Here is a 17,542-nt window from a genome sequence, read left to right on the forward strand (position 1 = left end):
TAAAATCGTTATCGGGTTGATTTTACCACCACTATGCTGTAGGACTGTTTAATAACACCTGTTCCCGCAACTTCAAATGCAGTCTTTATCATGGCGTACAAAACCCTTTCTTCCCCAAGTTGCTTCCAATTTATTTCTCTGTCTGCAGCTCCCTGCACTGCCCTCCGACCCTGCAGGCCATACTCCCAGAAGGCTCTCTGAGCAGACTCTGCTCTGTCAAATCTCCCTGGCCTTTACCCATGCTCTTCCCTTCACCCAAAATGCTCTCCCCTCCACTTTGCCCGGTAAAGATTGCTCGTCCCACAAGCTCCAGCTCATTCTGTAGTGTCTTCAGATCCTCGCCCGACTCACTCGGGGAATCGTGTTTCCTCTGCTCCCAAACTAGTTTGTACCTCCATCTAGTATAATGTTCCTCATACTGTGTTAGAGTCATGTTTGTCATTTCCTTCACTAGACTGCGGGTGTCTCGTATCACATACACATTGTTTGACAGGCTCAGTAAGTATTTTTGAATCAATGAATAAATATATTAAATTCTTAAAACTTTTTCTCTAGGTGCCGCAGATGATTACAATAGAATTGGTTCTTCGTTATATGCTTTAGGAACTCAGGATTCTACAGATATATGCAAGTAAGGATTCTAATTAAAAACCGTAAATATGCATAAAACAGAAAACTTTTGTTGGCAGCCTGGGCACACACAATGCTTCTGACCCAGCAGGCATTTTGGAGTATTTTTATCCAAACACATTGATAATAAGGAGCTTCTTACGACACGTGGGTCAGCGTCATTTTTCCTCCTCCCTTTCTCTCTCATTTTTTAAATTTGAGAAATAAAAATGGACTTTAACGTATAATTTTAACATTTGCAATGTTTGATTTGATGAAAACGGGCTGATTTGTGTTTGTGTGTGTGTGAGAGAGAGAGAGGCAGATAGAATTTATGTCAAAATGTTGTTAGGTTTGATAAAGCTTATTATAAATAAGAAAGGCTATTTTGGAAGTAGAATATATATGTGTGTATTTCATTGGAGCCCAAATTCACTTTTAAAGTCAAATTTGACGCTATCGGTTTGCCCTTTTTCCAGAGGCCGGCTCTTCCAGTTTCCCGGCTGAGTGAGTGTTAGAGCGTCCTAGGGGCAGCCGGATGGGAAGGTGGTGGCACGGCAGTGTAGAAAAGCTCTCTAGAAGTTTGCTTACACAGCTGTCCTTTGCTTACTTTATGCTAGTTTTCCACTTTAATTTTAGTCTAACTGTAGTTCATTTTAGTTGCTCCCATAATATTGTTTAAACTCAGCTCTTCATTGAAAAATAATTCAAACATATTTGTAAAACGTTTTTAAGTGGGAAAACTATTTTCATAGTCCATGTCTGTCTCCAGACCACATCCTGAACTTTTGTCTAGTCTATCCTGTCTCAGTAGACAGAGAAGATCCAAGTTTTTCTGCAGAGCAAGGTACCATCGCTTACACTAATTAACAGGCTACCTTCCCGAAGAGTTAGTTGTTAAGAATTTGATTAGAGGAAACAAGTCAACCTTGCCACGTGTTATCTGACATAAACCTGTCAAAGCAAGTTCTTTTCAATAAAGCAGAGTTCATCAGATTGTGCTTTTGCTTTCAAAGTATTTGCCCGAATCCAATTATAATGTCATCTATAATTACAGGTTTTTACAGAATATCCTTTAACAGTTTGGCGTTGGGATATTTTTTACTTGGTGCCAGCATTTGACAGAGAGGCTGTTTAGTTAAAAGTGAAAGTGAATTCTGAGACAGAGACTGGTCATCCATTTCTTTGTTTTCCAAAACAAAGCAGCTCTATCTGAAAATGTTTAAAACATAGCATTCAAATAACTTCAAGAACTGTCCCGGCTGCAGTGTTTTCCTTTTAAATCAGCCTTTCGTCTCTTTGGATGTGACCCTTCTGTGCTTCTGTGATAATGTTGAAGGTGTACGCTTTATTTAGTTTTATGTGGCACATTGCTAAAGAATATCAGGACAAATTGTGAAGTTTAATGTATGGCTTAGACTGTCCTCTTGAAATGAGAAGATTTTCCGTAACAGCAGATTTCAAGCATCTGTCCCCTGGGTGGAGGTGGAGAGATTTTTGTGGAGCTGAATGTCATCTGCAGTGAACAAGACCATCCGATCTCGTAATGAGACGAGAATGTCCATTAGCAATGTGGTTTGGGGGCACCTTCTCTGAACATTTGAGATGGAAAATTCTTTCAGAGGTAGCTTCTGATGAAGTATTTTTCCTTTCCAGGTTTTTTCTCAAAGTTTCAGAACTGTTTGATAAAACAAGAGTAAGTACCATTAATTACCCTTTGGGAGCGTAGACCTCTGCGTCCAGTCGTGTTCACCTTGTGGCTGTGTTTAACTTTACTGAGGAAGACGCGTTGCACTTCAGGATGAAGGGACACATTTAGACTTGAACATTTCGAGTTGCTCAGGAAATTGGAATTTTGTTACGGCCTTTTGGTGTTTGTGCAAAAGTTCACATTTTTGATCAGAAAACACGTTAATTACGGACACTGGGTTTATTTTTATGAAGAATTGTGCTTTTCTGCGACTTTGTAAGCCCGAAGGAAGTCTTAGATTCATTATAATTTTACCAAGACTGTATTGCTTTTGATTTCCCGTGAAAGACTGGTTTAAAACTGAATTGTGTAAAAAAAAGAAAGAAAGAAAGAAAGTGAGTTGTATCAATATGAGGCAAGTGTACAACTGCAGGAGGTTTCATTCACAGTAGTAATAATTTAATATTAGCATAGTCTTGGTTTTCAGGGATTGGTCTTAGGTACAATAATATAATAATATTTAACATTTTTGATCAGTTGATAGAATAGTGAAAATGTTTATTACATGCTTAGTGGTGCTTAGCTGAGAGTGGTGGTGGCTAGTCCATTGCAGAAAGCTGATTTCGGCATGACCTTGTCAATTGAGTGATGTGGTGGAGATAAATAAAGGAAAAGGAGGTGTTCGGTGCCAGCCACGGTGGCCTAGTGGTTAAGCTGAGCATGCTCCGCTTCAGTGGCCTGGGCCCAGTTCCCGGGCATGGACCGGCACCACTCTGTTAGTGGCCATGCTGTGCTGGCAGCCCACATACTCAAAAATAGAGAAAGATTGGCATGGATGTTAGCTCAGGGCAAATCTTCCTCAGCAAAAAAAAAAAAAAAACGAAAGAAAGAAAGAAAGGAGAAGTTCTCTCACAAAGGAAAAAGTCCTTAAATACCTCACTCTTGTTATACCAGGGTCCATATAGCCCTTTGTTCTGCCTTTGATGTTTATTCAATGAGCATTTTCTGGGAAGGTATCATTGTTTTTCTGTGCTTTTGCATCAAGAGACGAGGGATCTATCACAAAATAGCCTTATGAGTCAATTCTTTCAGAAGCAGATGTTGAGGTGGGATTAGAGTACAAGAGATTTATGGAGAAAGAGGGGAAGGAGCAGGAGTAGACGGGAAGAGCCTTCAGGCACAGTGCAGGTCTACCCCTGTGAAAGGAGAGCGCAGAGGAAGGAGGGCTGGGTAGGAAGAGTTTCCGACTTTGGTGCAGTTTTCAGAAAGTTTTGTCCAGGTCAGATGGGAGTCCCTGAGCCACAGTCACCCGTGAGAGGAATTCTGCACCAGGCAAGAGTGGGCCGGCACTGCTACCCCTGTGCTCCGTCATTGGCTGTGTGACATTGGCACCGAGGCCAGGAGGGGAGGATGGAGGGAACCTTCATAAGAACCTGGTTCTGGATCCAGGGAGACTGCAGTCAGGCTTTCGATGAACTGTGTCCGTGCAGCCTGCAGTTTCTCTTGAAGGAGATCTGGGTGGCACATTTCCATAGCCACACGGCCCGTATTGGCTTTGGTGTTTGCATGTTGTTCTGGTTATTATTGCATGTAACAAACCATCCTAGAATCAGTAGCTTGAAACAACCGCCATTTTACTCTGCTAATGGGTTTGGGGGTCAGGAGTTCAGAAAGGGCACAGCAGAGAGGGCTTGACTGCTCCTTGATGTCTGGGGCCTCGACAGAGGACACGTGAAGGCTGGGGGCCGGAATTGTCTGAAGGCACCTATGTCTGGGACTTGATACTGGCCGTCAGCTGGGACTTCTGCTAGGGCTGGTGACTGTAAGACGTAGATGTGGCTTTTCCACGGAGCTGCTTAAGCTTCCTCACAGCATGCTGGCTAGCTTCCAAAAGGGAGCATCCCAAAAGCCGGGAAGTGCAAGCTGCTCGTTTCCTAAGGCCTGGGCCTGGGCACTTGCACAGCATCACTTCTGTACTGGTCAAGCAGCCTTAGAGCCCAGATTCAGGAGGAGGGGACACGTACCCTCCTTCTCAGGGAAGAAGGGGAGCCATAGTTCAAAGCACCCAACATCTGTCTAGCATGTTATCGAAATTTCTCTACATCAATTTTGAATATACTTTGTGTCTGTGCTCTTATCTGTTAGGTTAAGAAGTTCCGTAGGTTTATTTCTCCATTAATCATATTTTTTAAGAAGCTTCAAGTTTTTCTAACGTTTTATTGAAGTGTATTCTATATATAGGAAAGAGCGCATAGCAGTCGTGTACAGCTCAGTGAAATTTTACACATTCAACACACCCATGTCATGAACACCCAGATCAAGAAATAGAATATTACCAGCAGCCAGATGCCCTGCCTCCTTCAGCTGCCTTTGAGTCACCCCCTCCTGCAAGGGTAACCACTGGCCTAGCTTCTAACAGCAGAGATTAGCTTTGTTTTCAGATTTCACATAAATACAGTATGTATTCTTTCTGTGTGTCATTCCATTCCCTCAACATTATGTACATAAAATTGATCCATGTTGTCATATGTAGGTACAATTCTTTCTTTCTTTCTTTTGTTTGAGGAAGGTTAGCCGTGAGCTAACATCTGCTGCCAATACTCCTCTTTTTTTGCTGAGGAAGACTGGCCCTGAGCTAACATCCGTGCCGATCTTCCTCTACTTTATATGAGTGACGCCTGCCGCCGCGTGACTTGACAAGCGTTGCCATGTCCATACCCGGGATCTGAACCAGCGAAACCCTGGGCTGCCGAAGCAGAGCGCACAAATTTAACCATTCAGCCACGGGGCCGGCCCCATCTCTCTTTTTGTTCAGATAAGAGTTAATTTTAGGGGCCGGCCCCATGGCACAGTGGTTAAGTTCACAAGCTCCACTTTGGCGGCCCAGGGTTTCGCAGATTCGGATCTTGGGCGCAGACATGGCACCGCTCGACAGGTCGTGCTGAGGCGGCGTCCCACATACCACAACCAGAGGCACTCACAACTACAGTATACAACTATGTACTGGGGGGCTTTGGGGAGAAGAAGGAATGAAAAAAGACCTAACTTTAATACAGCCAATACAATTATCAATGATTTCCCTTAATGTCATCAGATATCCAGTATGCAGATGTTCCCAGTTGTCTCATAAGTGGCTTTTTCCTGTGGCAGTTGTTTGAATCAGGATCCACACAAGGTCCCCATGTCGTATTTGCTTGATGTAATACATCTGCTCTATCCTCTCTCTCCAGGCTGAAGGAAGAGTTCTCACCTTTTTTGTCTGACATGGCTGCTTCCCGTGTCATCCCAGCTCAGACTAACCCCATGTGTCTGTCACTCTTCAGTGTCTTCAGACACATTTTGCTAATGTTTTGACTCTGTTTTCTGGTTGTGCTCAGCAGGAGGATTGGTTTGCATTACCTAGTCTACCATTGCCAGCCTCTGTGACTTTAGAATCACGTGTACATATCAATTGTTGAAACGAAGAGAGAAAATATAAGTGAAGCTGAAAGGTTATCGATATTGAAACTCCTTACAGCCAAGAACTTGAGTCAAATAGAGAGTCCTTCCATCCGTTCGCAAATCTCCTTTGATCTCGTCTTCTTTTTTCTGTTCACTTTTTCTCAGAGTTACAAAGAAAAGGAACAGGCTAGTAAAGGAGAAGGGAAGAAAACCTAGATTAAATAGGAATGGATACTGTAGGTATTTATAACTGTTTTTAGAGTAATTAAGAAAGAAAACACTGAGTGTAGAATGTAAGTGCTGACTCAATGCTGAATTTTTCTCCTTCTTCAGAAAATAGAAGCACGAGTGTCTGCTGATGAGGACCTCAAACTTTCTGACCTTTTAAAATATTACTTAAGAGAATCTCAAGCGGCTAAGGTAACTTTATCGTTCATTTGTCATTTAAAATGGACTCTTTGACAAAACGCGATCTCTTAGAGGTTGTTAGACTTCAGATTGTTAAAGATGATTTCTCTCTCGATTTAAAATTATATTTTCAAATGTGAATTTTCTGTTTCTCCTTTTAGCAATTGTAGGTCAGGGAACCCCACATAACCCCACATAAAAGTTCCTCTAGAAACTTCTGATACACTAGAGTGGAACTTTTTTGTTTTAATGAATTTGGTATATTTATTCAGGTACAGTACCTGCAGATATGCCCGAATAACAGTAGTATAGCTAAAGGATTCCTAATTTGGTCTTGGTAACTCCTCTACTGAGGGTAAGAGAGCCATAAATCAAAGATTTGTTTTATTTTAAGGCAACTCAAGTTTGCTTTTGGAGGTCTGTCCGTGTGCAAAACTAAAACTCTTACTAACCAAAAAAAGGTCTAACAAAATCATCTAAAAAGCACTGAAAACTTGGCGGCTCAGATGTGCCAAATTCAGTGTTAATTTATGAATTGAGTTATTGTACAGAAAGTTCTCGTTGGATCAGTGGTGCTTTGAATCCCACTCGTTCGTTCCTTGTCAAGTTACCAGTAACCCTCTTCACTCCTCTAGAGGACCTTGAGTGCTTGCAGACACACTGTCCACAGCAAATCACTTTAGATCGCATCGTGTCTTATGAACTATTTACATCGGATGGTCTGGGATCAAATGAATTGTTCGCTTTTGAAGACTTTAAATTCATTATTTTACTATGGTCTATAGTTGTTAGTAGAGAACTTTTTAGAACATGGCCTAAAGGTTAATCCAGACTTTCTAGTAACTGCAAGATAGAACTGACATTGAATTGCAAGAATCAAAACTAAAATGAAGTATCACTATACGTCTTAATCAGAATGACTAAAATGACAACATTCTGACAAAAATTATAGCAACTGGAACTTTCACACACTGTCAGTGGGAATATGATACGATACTTTGAAAAGTTTTGCAGTTTCTTAAAGAATTGAATGTACATCTACCCTATGGTCTGGTCATTCCAGTCCTAGATATTTGAAAGCACGTGTCCCCACAGACGTTTACAGCAGCTTTATTTGTAATAGCTGAAAACTGGCGACAACCCAAATGTCCACCAACAGGTGAGTGGATAAACAAGTTGTGGCATATCCAGACGATGGAATGCTCCTCGGCAGTGAAAAGGAAAGAACTAAACATCACTGAGCAACATGGGTGAATCGCAAAATAATTTTTGCCAAGTGAAAGAAGCCAAGCAATAAAGACCATAGTTCACACTGGAGTTCACTCTTGGTGTTGTATGTTCTGTGCATTTGGACCAATGTGTAATGACTGTCCAGCATTCAAACCATCATACAGAGTAGTTTCACGGCCACAGAAGTCCTCTATGCCCCATCTCTTCATCCTCCTTGCCGCTAACCCCTGTTGATTTTTTTTGTTGTCTCCATAGTTTTGCGTTTTCCAGAAAGTCATCCAGTTGGGCCTTTTCAGATTGGCTTTATTGGCTTAGCAATATGCATCTAAGTTTCCTCTGTGTCTTTTCATGGCTTAATGGCTCATTTCTTTTTAGCACTGAATATTATTCCAATGTCTGGATGTATCACAGTTTGTTTATCAGACCACCTAGGACATCTTCCAAGTTTTGGCATTTGTGAATAAAGCTGCTAGAAACATCCATGTGCAGGCTTTTGTGTGAACATAACTTTTCATCTCCTTTGAGTAAATACCAAGGAGCACAATTGCTGGGTCATACGTAAGAGTATGTTTACTTCTGCCAGACTGCCTTCCAGTGTCTGTACCGTCTTGCATACCCACCGTCAATGAGTGACAGTGCCTCTTCCTTCACATCCTCACCAGCATTTCGTGTTACCGTTATTGTAGTTTCTGGCCATTCTAACAGGCGTGTAGGGGTATCTCATTGTTGTTCTAATTTGCATTTCCCTGATGACATAAGAGGTTGGAGCATCTTTTCACACACTGATTTGCCATCTCTATATCCTCTTTGGTGAGGTGTCTGTTAAAAATTGGGTCACTTATTTTGCTATTGTTGAGTTTTAAGAGTTCTTTGTATATTTTGGATAGCAGTCCTTTATCACATATGTCTTTTGTAAATATTATTTCTTGGTCTATGGCTTGTCTTCTCATTCTCTTGATAGTGTCTTTTGCAGAGCCGAAATTTTTCGTTTTAATGAAGTCTGTGTTATCAATTATTTCATTCATACATCGTGTCTTTGCTGTTGTATCTAAAAAGTCATTATCAAACCCAAGGTCATCTGGATTTTCTCCTAAGTTATCTTCCAGGGGTTTTATACTTTTGCATTTTACATTTAGGTCTGTGGTCCATTTTGAGGAAACTTTTTTGAAGGGTGTAAGGTCTGTGTATAAATTCATTTCTTTGCACGTGGATGTCCAATTTTCCTAGCACCATTTTTTTAAAAGACTGTCTTTTCTCCATTGTATTGCCTTTTCTCATTTGTCAAAGATCAGTTGACTGTATTTGTGTGGGTCTAGTTCTGGGCTTTCTGTTCTGTTCTGTTCTGTTGATGTATCTGTTCTCTCACCAGTACCACACTGTCTGGATTACTGTCACTTTATAGAAAGGGGTCAAGCAGATAGTGTTCGTTCTCTGACTTGGCTCTTCTCCTTCAATATTGTGTTGGTTGTTCTGTGCCTTTTGCTTCTCTGCATACACTTTATTTTTTATTTATTTTTTTATTTTTTGAGGACGATCAGCCCTGAGCTAACTGCTGCCAATACTCCTCTTTTCGCTGAGGAAGACTGGCCCTGAGCTAACATCCGTGCCCGTCTTCCTCTACTTTCTATGTGGGACTCCTGCCACAGCATGGCTTGCCAAGTGGTGCCACGTCCCCACCCGGGATCTGAACCGGCGAACCCTGGGCCGCCGAAGTGGAACATGCGCACTTAACCACTGCACCACCGGGCCAGCTCCCCATAAACTTTAGAATCAGTTTGTTGTTAGCTACAAAATAACTTGCTGAGATTTTGATTGGGATTATGTGGAATCTGTAGATCAACTTGAAAAGAACTGATTTTGACAACATTGGTCTCCCTATCCATGAACATGGAATATCTCTTCATTTCTTTTGTTTCGATCTCTTTTCTCAGAGTTTTGTAGTTTTCCTCATATAGATTTTGCACGTTATCTTGTTATATTAATACTTAAGTGTTTCATTTTCTGGGGTGCTAATGGAAATGGTAGTATATTTTTACTTTCATATTCCACTTGTTCGTTCCTGGTGTGTTAGAAAGCACTTGACTTTTGTGTATTAATGTTGTGTCCTACAACCCTCCTGTATTCATTTGTTAGTTCCGTGAATTTCTTTGTTGATTCTTTCAGATCTCTACATGAACAGTCGTGTCATCTGTGAACAAAGTTTTATTTCTTATTTCCTTTTCTGATGGCATCAGGCAGGACTTTCAGGACGTGGTTGAGAAGGAGTGGTGAGGTGGCACAACCTTGCACCATTCCACAGCTTCTAGTTTCTCACCTTGGAGTATGATGTCACCGTAGGTGTTTTGTAGATGTTCTTTATCAAGATGAGGAAGTTTCTGGTGTTCCTAGTTTGCTGGGACAATCAACTGATGATTGACAGAGGTGCTAAGACAATTTAGTGGGGGAGAGAATAGACTTTTCCACAAATGGTATTGGGACGGCTGAATAGTCCTATGAGGAAGAATAAAGTTGGCCCCTTCCTCATACCGTGTATCAAAATTCACTCAAAATGGATCAAAGACTTAAATGTAAGAGCTAAAACTATAACATTTTCAGGAGAAAACATGAACACAAACCTTCATGACCTTCAGTTAGGTGCTGGTTTCTTACATGTGACACCAGAAGCACAGCAACCAAAGAAACGATAATGAATTGGACTCTCTTAAAATTGAAAACTTTTGTGTGTCAAAGGACACTCTCAAGAAAAGTGAAAAGACAACCCACAGACTAGGATAAAATATTTGCAAATCATGGAAGTCACTAATAAGCAACTGGTATTCAAAATATATAAAGAACTCTTTAAATCAATGAAAAGACAAATAGCCCAATTCAAAAAGGGACAGAGGACTTGCTAAACATCTCTCCAAAGAAGGTATACAAAAGGCCAACGAAAACGTAAAAAGATGCTCAACATCATTAGCCATCAGGGAAGTGCAACTCAAGACCACAGTGAGACATGACTTCACCCCCCGTGGGTGGCTTTCATCAAAAAGACAGATCAGAAGTGTTGACGAGGATGTAGAGGAATTGGAACCCTCGTACGGTGTTGGTGGGAATGTAAAATGGTGCACCCACTTTGGAAAACAGTCTGGCAGTTTCTCAACAAGTTCCACATAAAGTTATCAGGTGACCCAGCGATTCCACTCCTAAGTAATGAGAGATGAAAACATGTCCACACAAAAACTTGTTCACAGGGCTGGCCCCATGGCCGAGTGGTTAAGTTCACGCACTCTGCTTCGGTGACCCAGGGTTTCGCCAGTTCGAATCCTGGGCCTGGACATGGCACCGCTCATCAAGTCATGCTCAGGCGGCATCCCACATGCCACAACTAGAAGGACCCACCACTAAAAAATACACAGCTGTGTCCTGGGGGGGCTTTGGGAGAAAAAGGAAAAAGATAAAATCTTTTAAAAACCCCACAAAAAAACAGAAAATTTGTACACAAATGTTCATAACCTCATTATTCATACTGGGCAAAAACTGGAAAGAAACCAAATGTCTGTCAGCTGATGAATGGATGAATCATTGTGGTATGTCCATACAACGAAACGTTCCTCAGCAATAAAAAGGAATGAATATGGGTAAACTTGAAAGTTGACGCTAAGTGAAAAAAGCCAAACACAACAGGCCACGAATTATGTGATTCCATTTTTTAATGAAATGTCCCGAGTAGGCAAGTCTTGTAGACAGAGAGCGGATTAGTGGTTGTCCAGGGCTGGGGGGTGTGGGAGGAAATGGAGAGTGGCTGCCAACGCATATGGGGTCTCTTTTAGGGGGACAAAGATGTTCTAAAGTTGATTGGAGTGATGGTTACACAACTCTGTGGGCATAATAAAAACCGTTGGATTGTTCTTTGAATGAGTGAGTCACGTGGTATGTGGATGATCTCTCAGTAAAGCTGATATGAAACTCTGTTGAGAAGAGGGCCCGGCACGCGGTGGTCCCTGTGTAAGCGTTAGCTCTGCTGATGGCGGGAGCGGTGGTGATTGAGTGCGAGCTCTAGAAACACGCGGCGCATGTTACTGTGAAGGTCTGTTTTACAGGACCTGCTCTATCGAAGATCTAGGTCGCTAGTGGATTATGAAAATGCTAATAAAGCACTGGATAAAGCCAGAGCGAAAAATAAAGATGTTCTGCAGGCTGAAACGTCCCAACAATTATGTTGTCAGAAATTTGAAAAAATATCGGAATCTGCAAAACAAGGTACTGTTGTGTTAACCTTTGATCAAAAAGCGTGCTTTAGACTATTGTGTCAAGTAAATAGTTAATCCTAATCTCCTTTGTTCACAGAACTTATAGATTTTAAGACAAGAAGAGTTGCCGCCTTCAGAAAAAATTTAGTGGAACTGGCAGAGTTAGAACTGAAGCATGCAAAGGTATGGTCATAATCAAGACTGAATGAGTTGAGCGACTTAGGATTTAGAAACGAGTCGGGAAATTGATGATAATCCTTTAGCGGCAGTTTCCGTCTGCAGGGGTCCTGTAAGAACTGCTCCTGAATTGGAGTGACGTTTTTCAAGATTATTTCACTGCTTCAAAATATTTGGTTTTAGTAAATGAATGTCCTTCTTCCAGGGATTTTTACGGTATTGTGTACTTCTACTTAAGCCCTTTCTTGTAGTTAATATAAAGATAAAGCTTGGCCCAGACGTATAGTAACTTTTAAAATAGAGAACCTTAGAATGGAGAGGGATTTTAAAGATCCCCTAATTCACACAAGAACAGTATCTGTAATGTCTCTGACGGTCAGCTCTGCAACTCTAGTACCTAGTATGGAAACCAGTATCCGTTTTTGACTAGTTGTTGAAAAGAAATAGATCTTCCTTTTTAAAAAATCCCTGGGGCCGGCCCCGTGGCCGAGTGGTTGAGTTCGCGCGCTCCAAGCTGTGGCCCAGGGTTTCGCTGGTTCGGATCCTGGGAGCGGACACGGCACCGCTCGTCAGGCCATGCTGAGGCGGCGTCCCACGTGCCACAACTAGAGAGACCCACAACTAAAATATACAGCTATGGACAGGGGGGCTTTGGGAGAAAAAGGAAAAATAAAATCTTAAAAGAAAAAAAAAAAAACCTCAGAAATGTAACATTTGCTATCACCAGTCGGAGGGACTGAAAAGTAAAGATGTATTCAAAATTCCCAGAACTATAAATACATATTTAAAAATTTTAAGTCAACTTTTAAATGTTATTTTTCGATAGGTTCATAGCATTTACACTTATCAAGTTCTTAAAGCTTAAAACTAGTAAGATTTCTGGGGCACTCTCTAATGAATACAAATCTACTGTGTAACTTTGACCAACAGGTCAGTTTTGTCACCTAAAGTAGGAGAGAGACCTTGGCTTCCTTGGCTTACGGTTCAGCCTTGAGACATCTGACTACTGTACGTTCTCGATACAGCCTCTCCCCCGCAGGCTAGACATCCTTGGGCTAAACATTTTTCATCCCATACACCTCAACAAGCTGTTCATAATATTATTACCCTCCTGTCATTGCTCTTTGAAATGTTGCCCTGGAAATGGAAACGCCTTCCCGTGCGCGCGCTGATCGTCCCGCACGTTTCTTCCCACAACGTGTTCTGTATGCAGAGGACGAGGGATTTTTAACTGCCGTATTGCACCAGCTTCATGTGGCTTATAACCACGCCATTTTGCTGCTGCTTCTTATAATTCAGTTCTTCAACCGCCAACCTGTAGTTGTGTGTTTAATTTTTTTTTTAGTAATTTTTTTTCATTTTTGTTGTAAAACACATAACGCAAAATTTACCATCGTGACCACTTTTAAACGTCCACTTCAGTAGCGTTAAGTATATTCACACTGCTGTGCAATAGGTCTCCAGAACTTCTTCATTTACTGAGCATCTGATTTTTAAAATGTAATTGCAAGCCACATTTGCATCTCTTACGTTTTAGCTTGCTGGTTTCCGCCCAGCACATAGAGTTAGTTCTTTTGGAGACTTCGATTTGGCCATAGAGTATTTGACTATTTTACCAGTGATTTCCTTCCAAGTGATGGACGTTTGTAATTTATATGACTTCTCTTTCATGTCCTCTTCTAAGTTCCAAAGGAATCGACACTGTTAATCTAGTTGTCGCGTGCGTGGCACCAAAAAAGGCTAAAGTTTTAGTTCCCGTCCTTTCTTTCTATCCTAACTGGTATTAACTTATTAATTAATATTCTTTGGTTATAGTTACTTAGATAGTTAGGAATTCACCTATTTCTCCTATCGTCAACCATTACGTTTGCATTTTATCCCCGAAGGCTGTAAGAAGTATTAAATTCCTCATTAAAGTCAAGATATGTGTTGTCTGACTTCCTGGTCTAACAACCTGTCAAAAGAAAATCTTTGGATAAGCTTGGCACGATTTATTCTTACCGAGCCGGTGTTGATTTCTAATGTCCACTGTTTTTGTTCTTTTGAAAGAGGTTGTAAACTGTCAAGGATTTTGTTAGAGACCAGTGAGAGCTTGGCAGACCACGGCCTAAATGCTTTTGTACAGCCCGTGAGCCAGGAATGGTGTTCATAGTTTTAAAGGGTTACAAGAAAAGCAAAAGAATAATATTTCGTGATGTGATAATGATATGAAATCCGGATTTAATCTATAAATAAAGTTTGATGGAATACAGCCAAGCTCATTCATTTCTGCTGTCTCTGATTCCTTTCTCGCTCCTACAGCGGAGTTGAGTAGCTGAGACAGAGACCAAATGTCTCTCAAAGACTAAAATGTTTACTGTTCAGCCCTTTACAGAAAACGTTTGCTGACCCTATTATAGATTGACGTCAGCCTCTGATTCCCGGATTCTATCCTTTTTCCAGTCCTTTCTGAAATGTGTTCCCTGTGTTCAAATTTCTGGTAGCTCTTCTAGGCCAGGGGCTCTCAGCTGGAGGCGATTTTGCCTCTCGGGAGACCCGTCGCAACCACGGGGTGGGTGGGTTACTACTGGTAGGTAGCGGGTAGAGGCCAGGGATCCTGGTAAACAGCCTACAATGCTCAAGACAACGTCCACAAGAAAGGATCATACAGCCCAAACTGTCAAGAGTGCTGAGGTTGAGAAACTCTGCTCTATGTCTAAGATTTCTTTTCTTTCTTTCTTTTTTTTTTTTTTTTTTTTTTTGCTGAAGAATATTCGCCCTGAGCTCACATCTGTGCCAGTCTTCCTCTCTTTTGTGTGTGGGTCGTGGCCACAGCATGGCCGCTGGTGAGTGGTGTAGGTCTGTGCCTGGGAACTGAACCGGGGCTGCGGAAGCAGAGCGCTCGGGACTTAACCGCTAGGCCAAGGCGCCGGGCCCCCCTCAGATTTCTTACTGATTTGTAAATCTGAACAAAGTCCCATTTTGGTCCCAGAATCCACATAAGTGATTCCCAAAGGACTGGCTGTTGGTTAAACTTAGAGCAAGATGGTTTGAAACCACTTTGGATTTCATTTGTTCCAACTGGGAAATGTCTTGCCACATCAGTGAAATCTGGTGAAAACTCGGTGGTTAGGTCCCTTTTGTGTCCTTCAAAACAGAGTCAGCGTCTTTATTGGGGAAGGATAAAACGTAAGCTAAGGGCAGTAAAAAACTGTCCGTCGCCGACGCCGAGGGTGCGCGGTGAGCGCCCTGCTGGGAAGGGGCGAGGGCGCGCCCTCCTGGAGGGGCTGCAGGGTGTCCCGCGCCGCGTGCGCGTCTGAGGACTCGGCGGTCCTGCTTGAGGAGCACGCCTGTAAGCAGATAATTTCACAAATTCGGGCAGGCTCAAAGTCGTTCGTCAGAGTCCTGTTGTCACACTGGCAAAAACTGACAGGAACCTGAACACCTAAAATGTGGAAGTGTTTATTTTCACTTCGTTGCAGGCTTCAGAAAAGTTGTAAGCAAAGTACAAAGAATTCCCGGATGCCCTTCACCCAGATTCCCCCGGCGTGCGTGTTAGCACATCTGCGTGTCCTTCTCCCTCCCTTTCTCTCCCCACACACACCCACGCACACACACCCACGCACACTGTGGTTTGTCTTAAACCATCTGAGTGAGTTGCAGACAGATGCCTCTTCCCTCTTAAACACGTCAGTGTGAATTTCCTAAAAACAAGTAATTCTCTTAAACACTCAGTACGGTTGTAAAGATCAGGAAATTAATATTGATACAATGCTGTTGTCTGATCCACAGACCTGTCTCCACACTCCACCCGTTGTCCCAGGAATGTCTTTCACGGCAAAAGGAAATTCAAGATAACGTGTTGCATTCAGCGCACGTGTCTTCTTAGACTTCTTTAATCGGGGAGAGTTCCTGAGTCTTCCTCCTTCATAACCCTGGACGCTGTTAGGAGCAGGGGCCCATAGACTGCCCTCCTCTGGGGTCTGAGTATTGGGTTTGGGTCACGCACTTTTGGCAGGAACACCACGGAGGCGATGCTCACACCTCCTCGCCCCGGCGTATCAGGAGGCACGTGCTGTCACTTCCTTGCCTTACTGGCAAGGGCTCCCTTTGATCGTTTGGTTAAAGTGATGTGTGCAGGTCTCTCAGTGGCAAAGTTACTATTTTACGCTTTGGAACTAAGCCGTGTCCTGTGGGGAGACACTTGGGACTGTGGAGATACCCCGTCACTCCGCCAGCACTGTCCCATAGACCTTGGTGCAAAGATGGAGATCGCCGGTCAGCACTCCAGGGTGGTGGCCACCAGCCACGTGTGGCTATCGGACGCTTGAAATGTGGGTAGTGCGACTGAGGAACTGAGTTTTTATTTAATTTCAACGAACGGAAATTCAAATTGTATATAGCTGCACGTAGCCAACGGCTACAGTGTTGGCATTTCAGCCCCAAACTGTTTTTAGCATCCGTTCATGACTTTTTGCCCGAAGCAGTTATCACGTTGGTTGCCCAGTGGTCGTTTTCTAATTCCATCGTTCTTTATACATTTTAGTTGACTTTCTACTCTAAGGAGGAGGTTTTCCTTCACCCTCATTGATAGAGTAACGTAAGCTGACTATACTTACGTTCGTCTTTACACGTGTCTCTAAATTTGGATGCCAGTTGATGTGATTTACAAATGGGTTCAGGGCTGTGAATTTTATAGAATTTATAGAATTGTCCGTAACCTTACAGTTTTTATAAAAACTATAAACCTATGCTGATGGATATTCTAATGGCTAAAGAAAGGGGATAGGAACTCAGAAGATGTTTACTAGTTTCAGTTGGACACAAAGGGCATCTTTGATCCCTCATTAGGACATAAATGATTCGAAACATTACTATTGCTCTAGATGGAAACTGACAGAAGACTCTGGTATGTGGAAAATACCGTCCACGAAACACACTGTATAACTTTAGGTCCTCAAACCCTCATTTGTATATATTAAATTTATCTTAGCAGATGTACAGCTCTGTGATTTCTGACGCTGTGCGTTTTCGCCGCGTCTCCGGTGTCTGCACGTCCTAACGCCGTCTCCCCTCCGGTTTAGGGCAACCTCCAGCTGCTGCAGAACTGCCTGGCGGTGTTGAACGGAGACACATAAGCCGCGCTCCACCTTCCGGTCACAAAGGGCTGCCTTCCTCCAGACGTCGTTTCGTTTCCTCGATGACCTTAGGCCTTTCCCGCTCACTGGAATCCAGGCGCCAGCCGGCAGGGCGTCCCGGCTCCTTCCCTCCGAGGGACGCGGGGGGCCGGGCGGCTGCGGGGGGGAGGGGGGCGCTCCCCGGGCGCCGCCGCCTCGGAGCCCGCAGTTCAGCCTCTTTCGCAGTAGCCTCTCTAACTGTGTTTCTTTCCTGAGTAGTGTTCCTTTGCCGCCAGTCTGGTTTGCCTTTACGTAATTTCTGAAGTTTAACCCTTTCGAAACGCATTGTTCCAACAAGATAAAGATGGCCGTTGCCTTTCTTTGAATTTTGTCTTCAACAAGCAGTGTGTACCACCTTAGTACCACTCATGTATCCTGGAAAGCATCTTAATCAGACTTATTTTTAATTATGAACATTTCTTAGAAGTTTGGGGACAGACTTTATGTACTCTTTATAAGTATGACTTCTGAAGAACAGCAAATGCGTTAGTATGTTTGCCTTAAACTTGTAGACTAAACCGACTCTTGTCAATAAACAGTGGTGACAGCGCCGCCTCCCGCCGCTGTGCTCCTTGTACCCCGTGCGCTCGGAGGGGCCC

At 42.7% G+C, this 17,542-nt stretch overlaps 2 protein-coding genes across 2 annotated transcripts in view; one reads left to right on the plus strand and one right to left on the minus strand.

The window, feature by feature from the left end:
- Positions 1-17,542, minus strand: part of SNX6 (sorting nexin 6) — a 110,468-nt gene that overhangs the window by 12,657 nt on the left and 80,269 nt on the right. The gene's annotated exons all lie outside the window — the stretch shown is intronic.
- Positions 534-17,493, plus strand: LOC138919104 (sorting nexin-6-like; the record flags this gene model as incomplete). The annotated part of the gene is made up of 6 exons (XM_070243206.1): positions 534-631; positions 2,266-2,305; positions 6,074-6,160; positions 11,461-11,620; positions 11,708-11,793; positions 16,851-17,493. Coding segments are annotated over 6 exons (525 nt in total), but the record flags the coding sequence as incomplete, so codon positions are not given.

This window comes from Equus caballus, chromosome 1 (assembly GCF_041296265.1).
Source record: "Equus caballus isolate H_3958 breed thoroughbred chromosome 1, TB-T2T, whole genome shotgun sequence".
NCBI classification, from domain to species: Eukaryota; Metazoa; Chordata; class Mammalia; order Perissodactyla; family Equidae; genus Equus; species Equus caballus.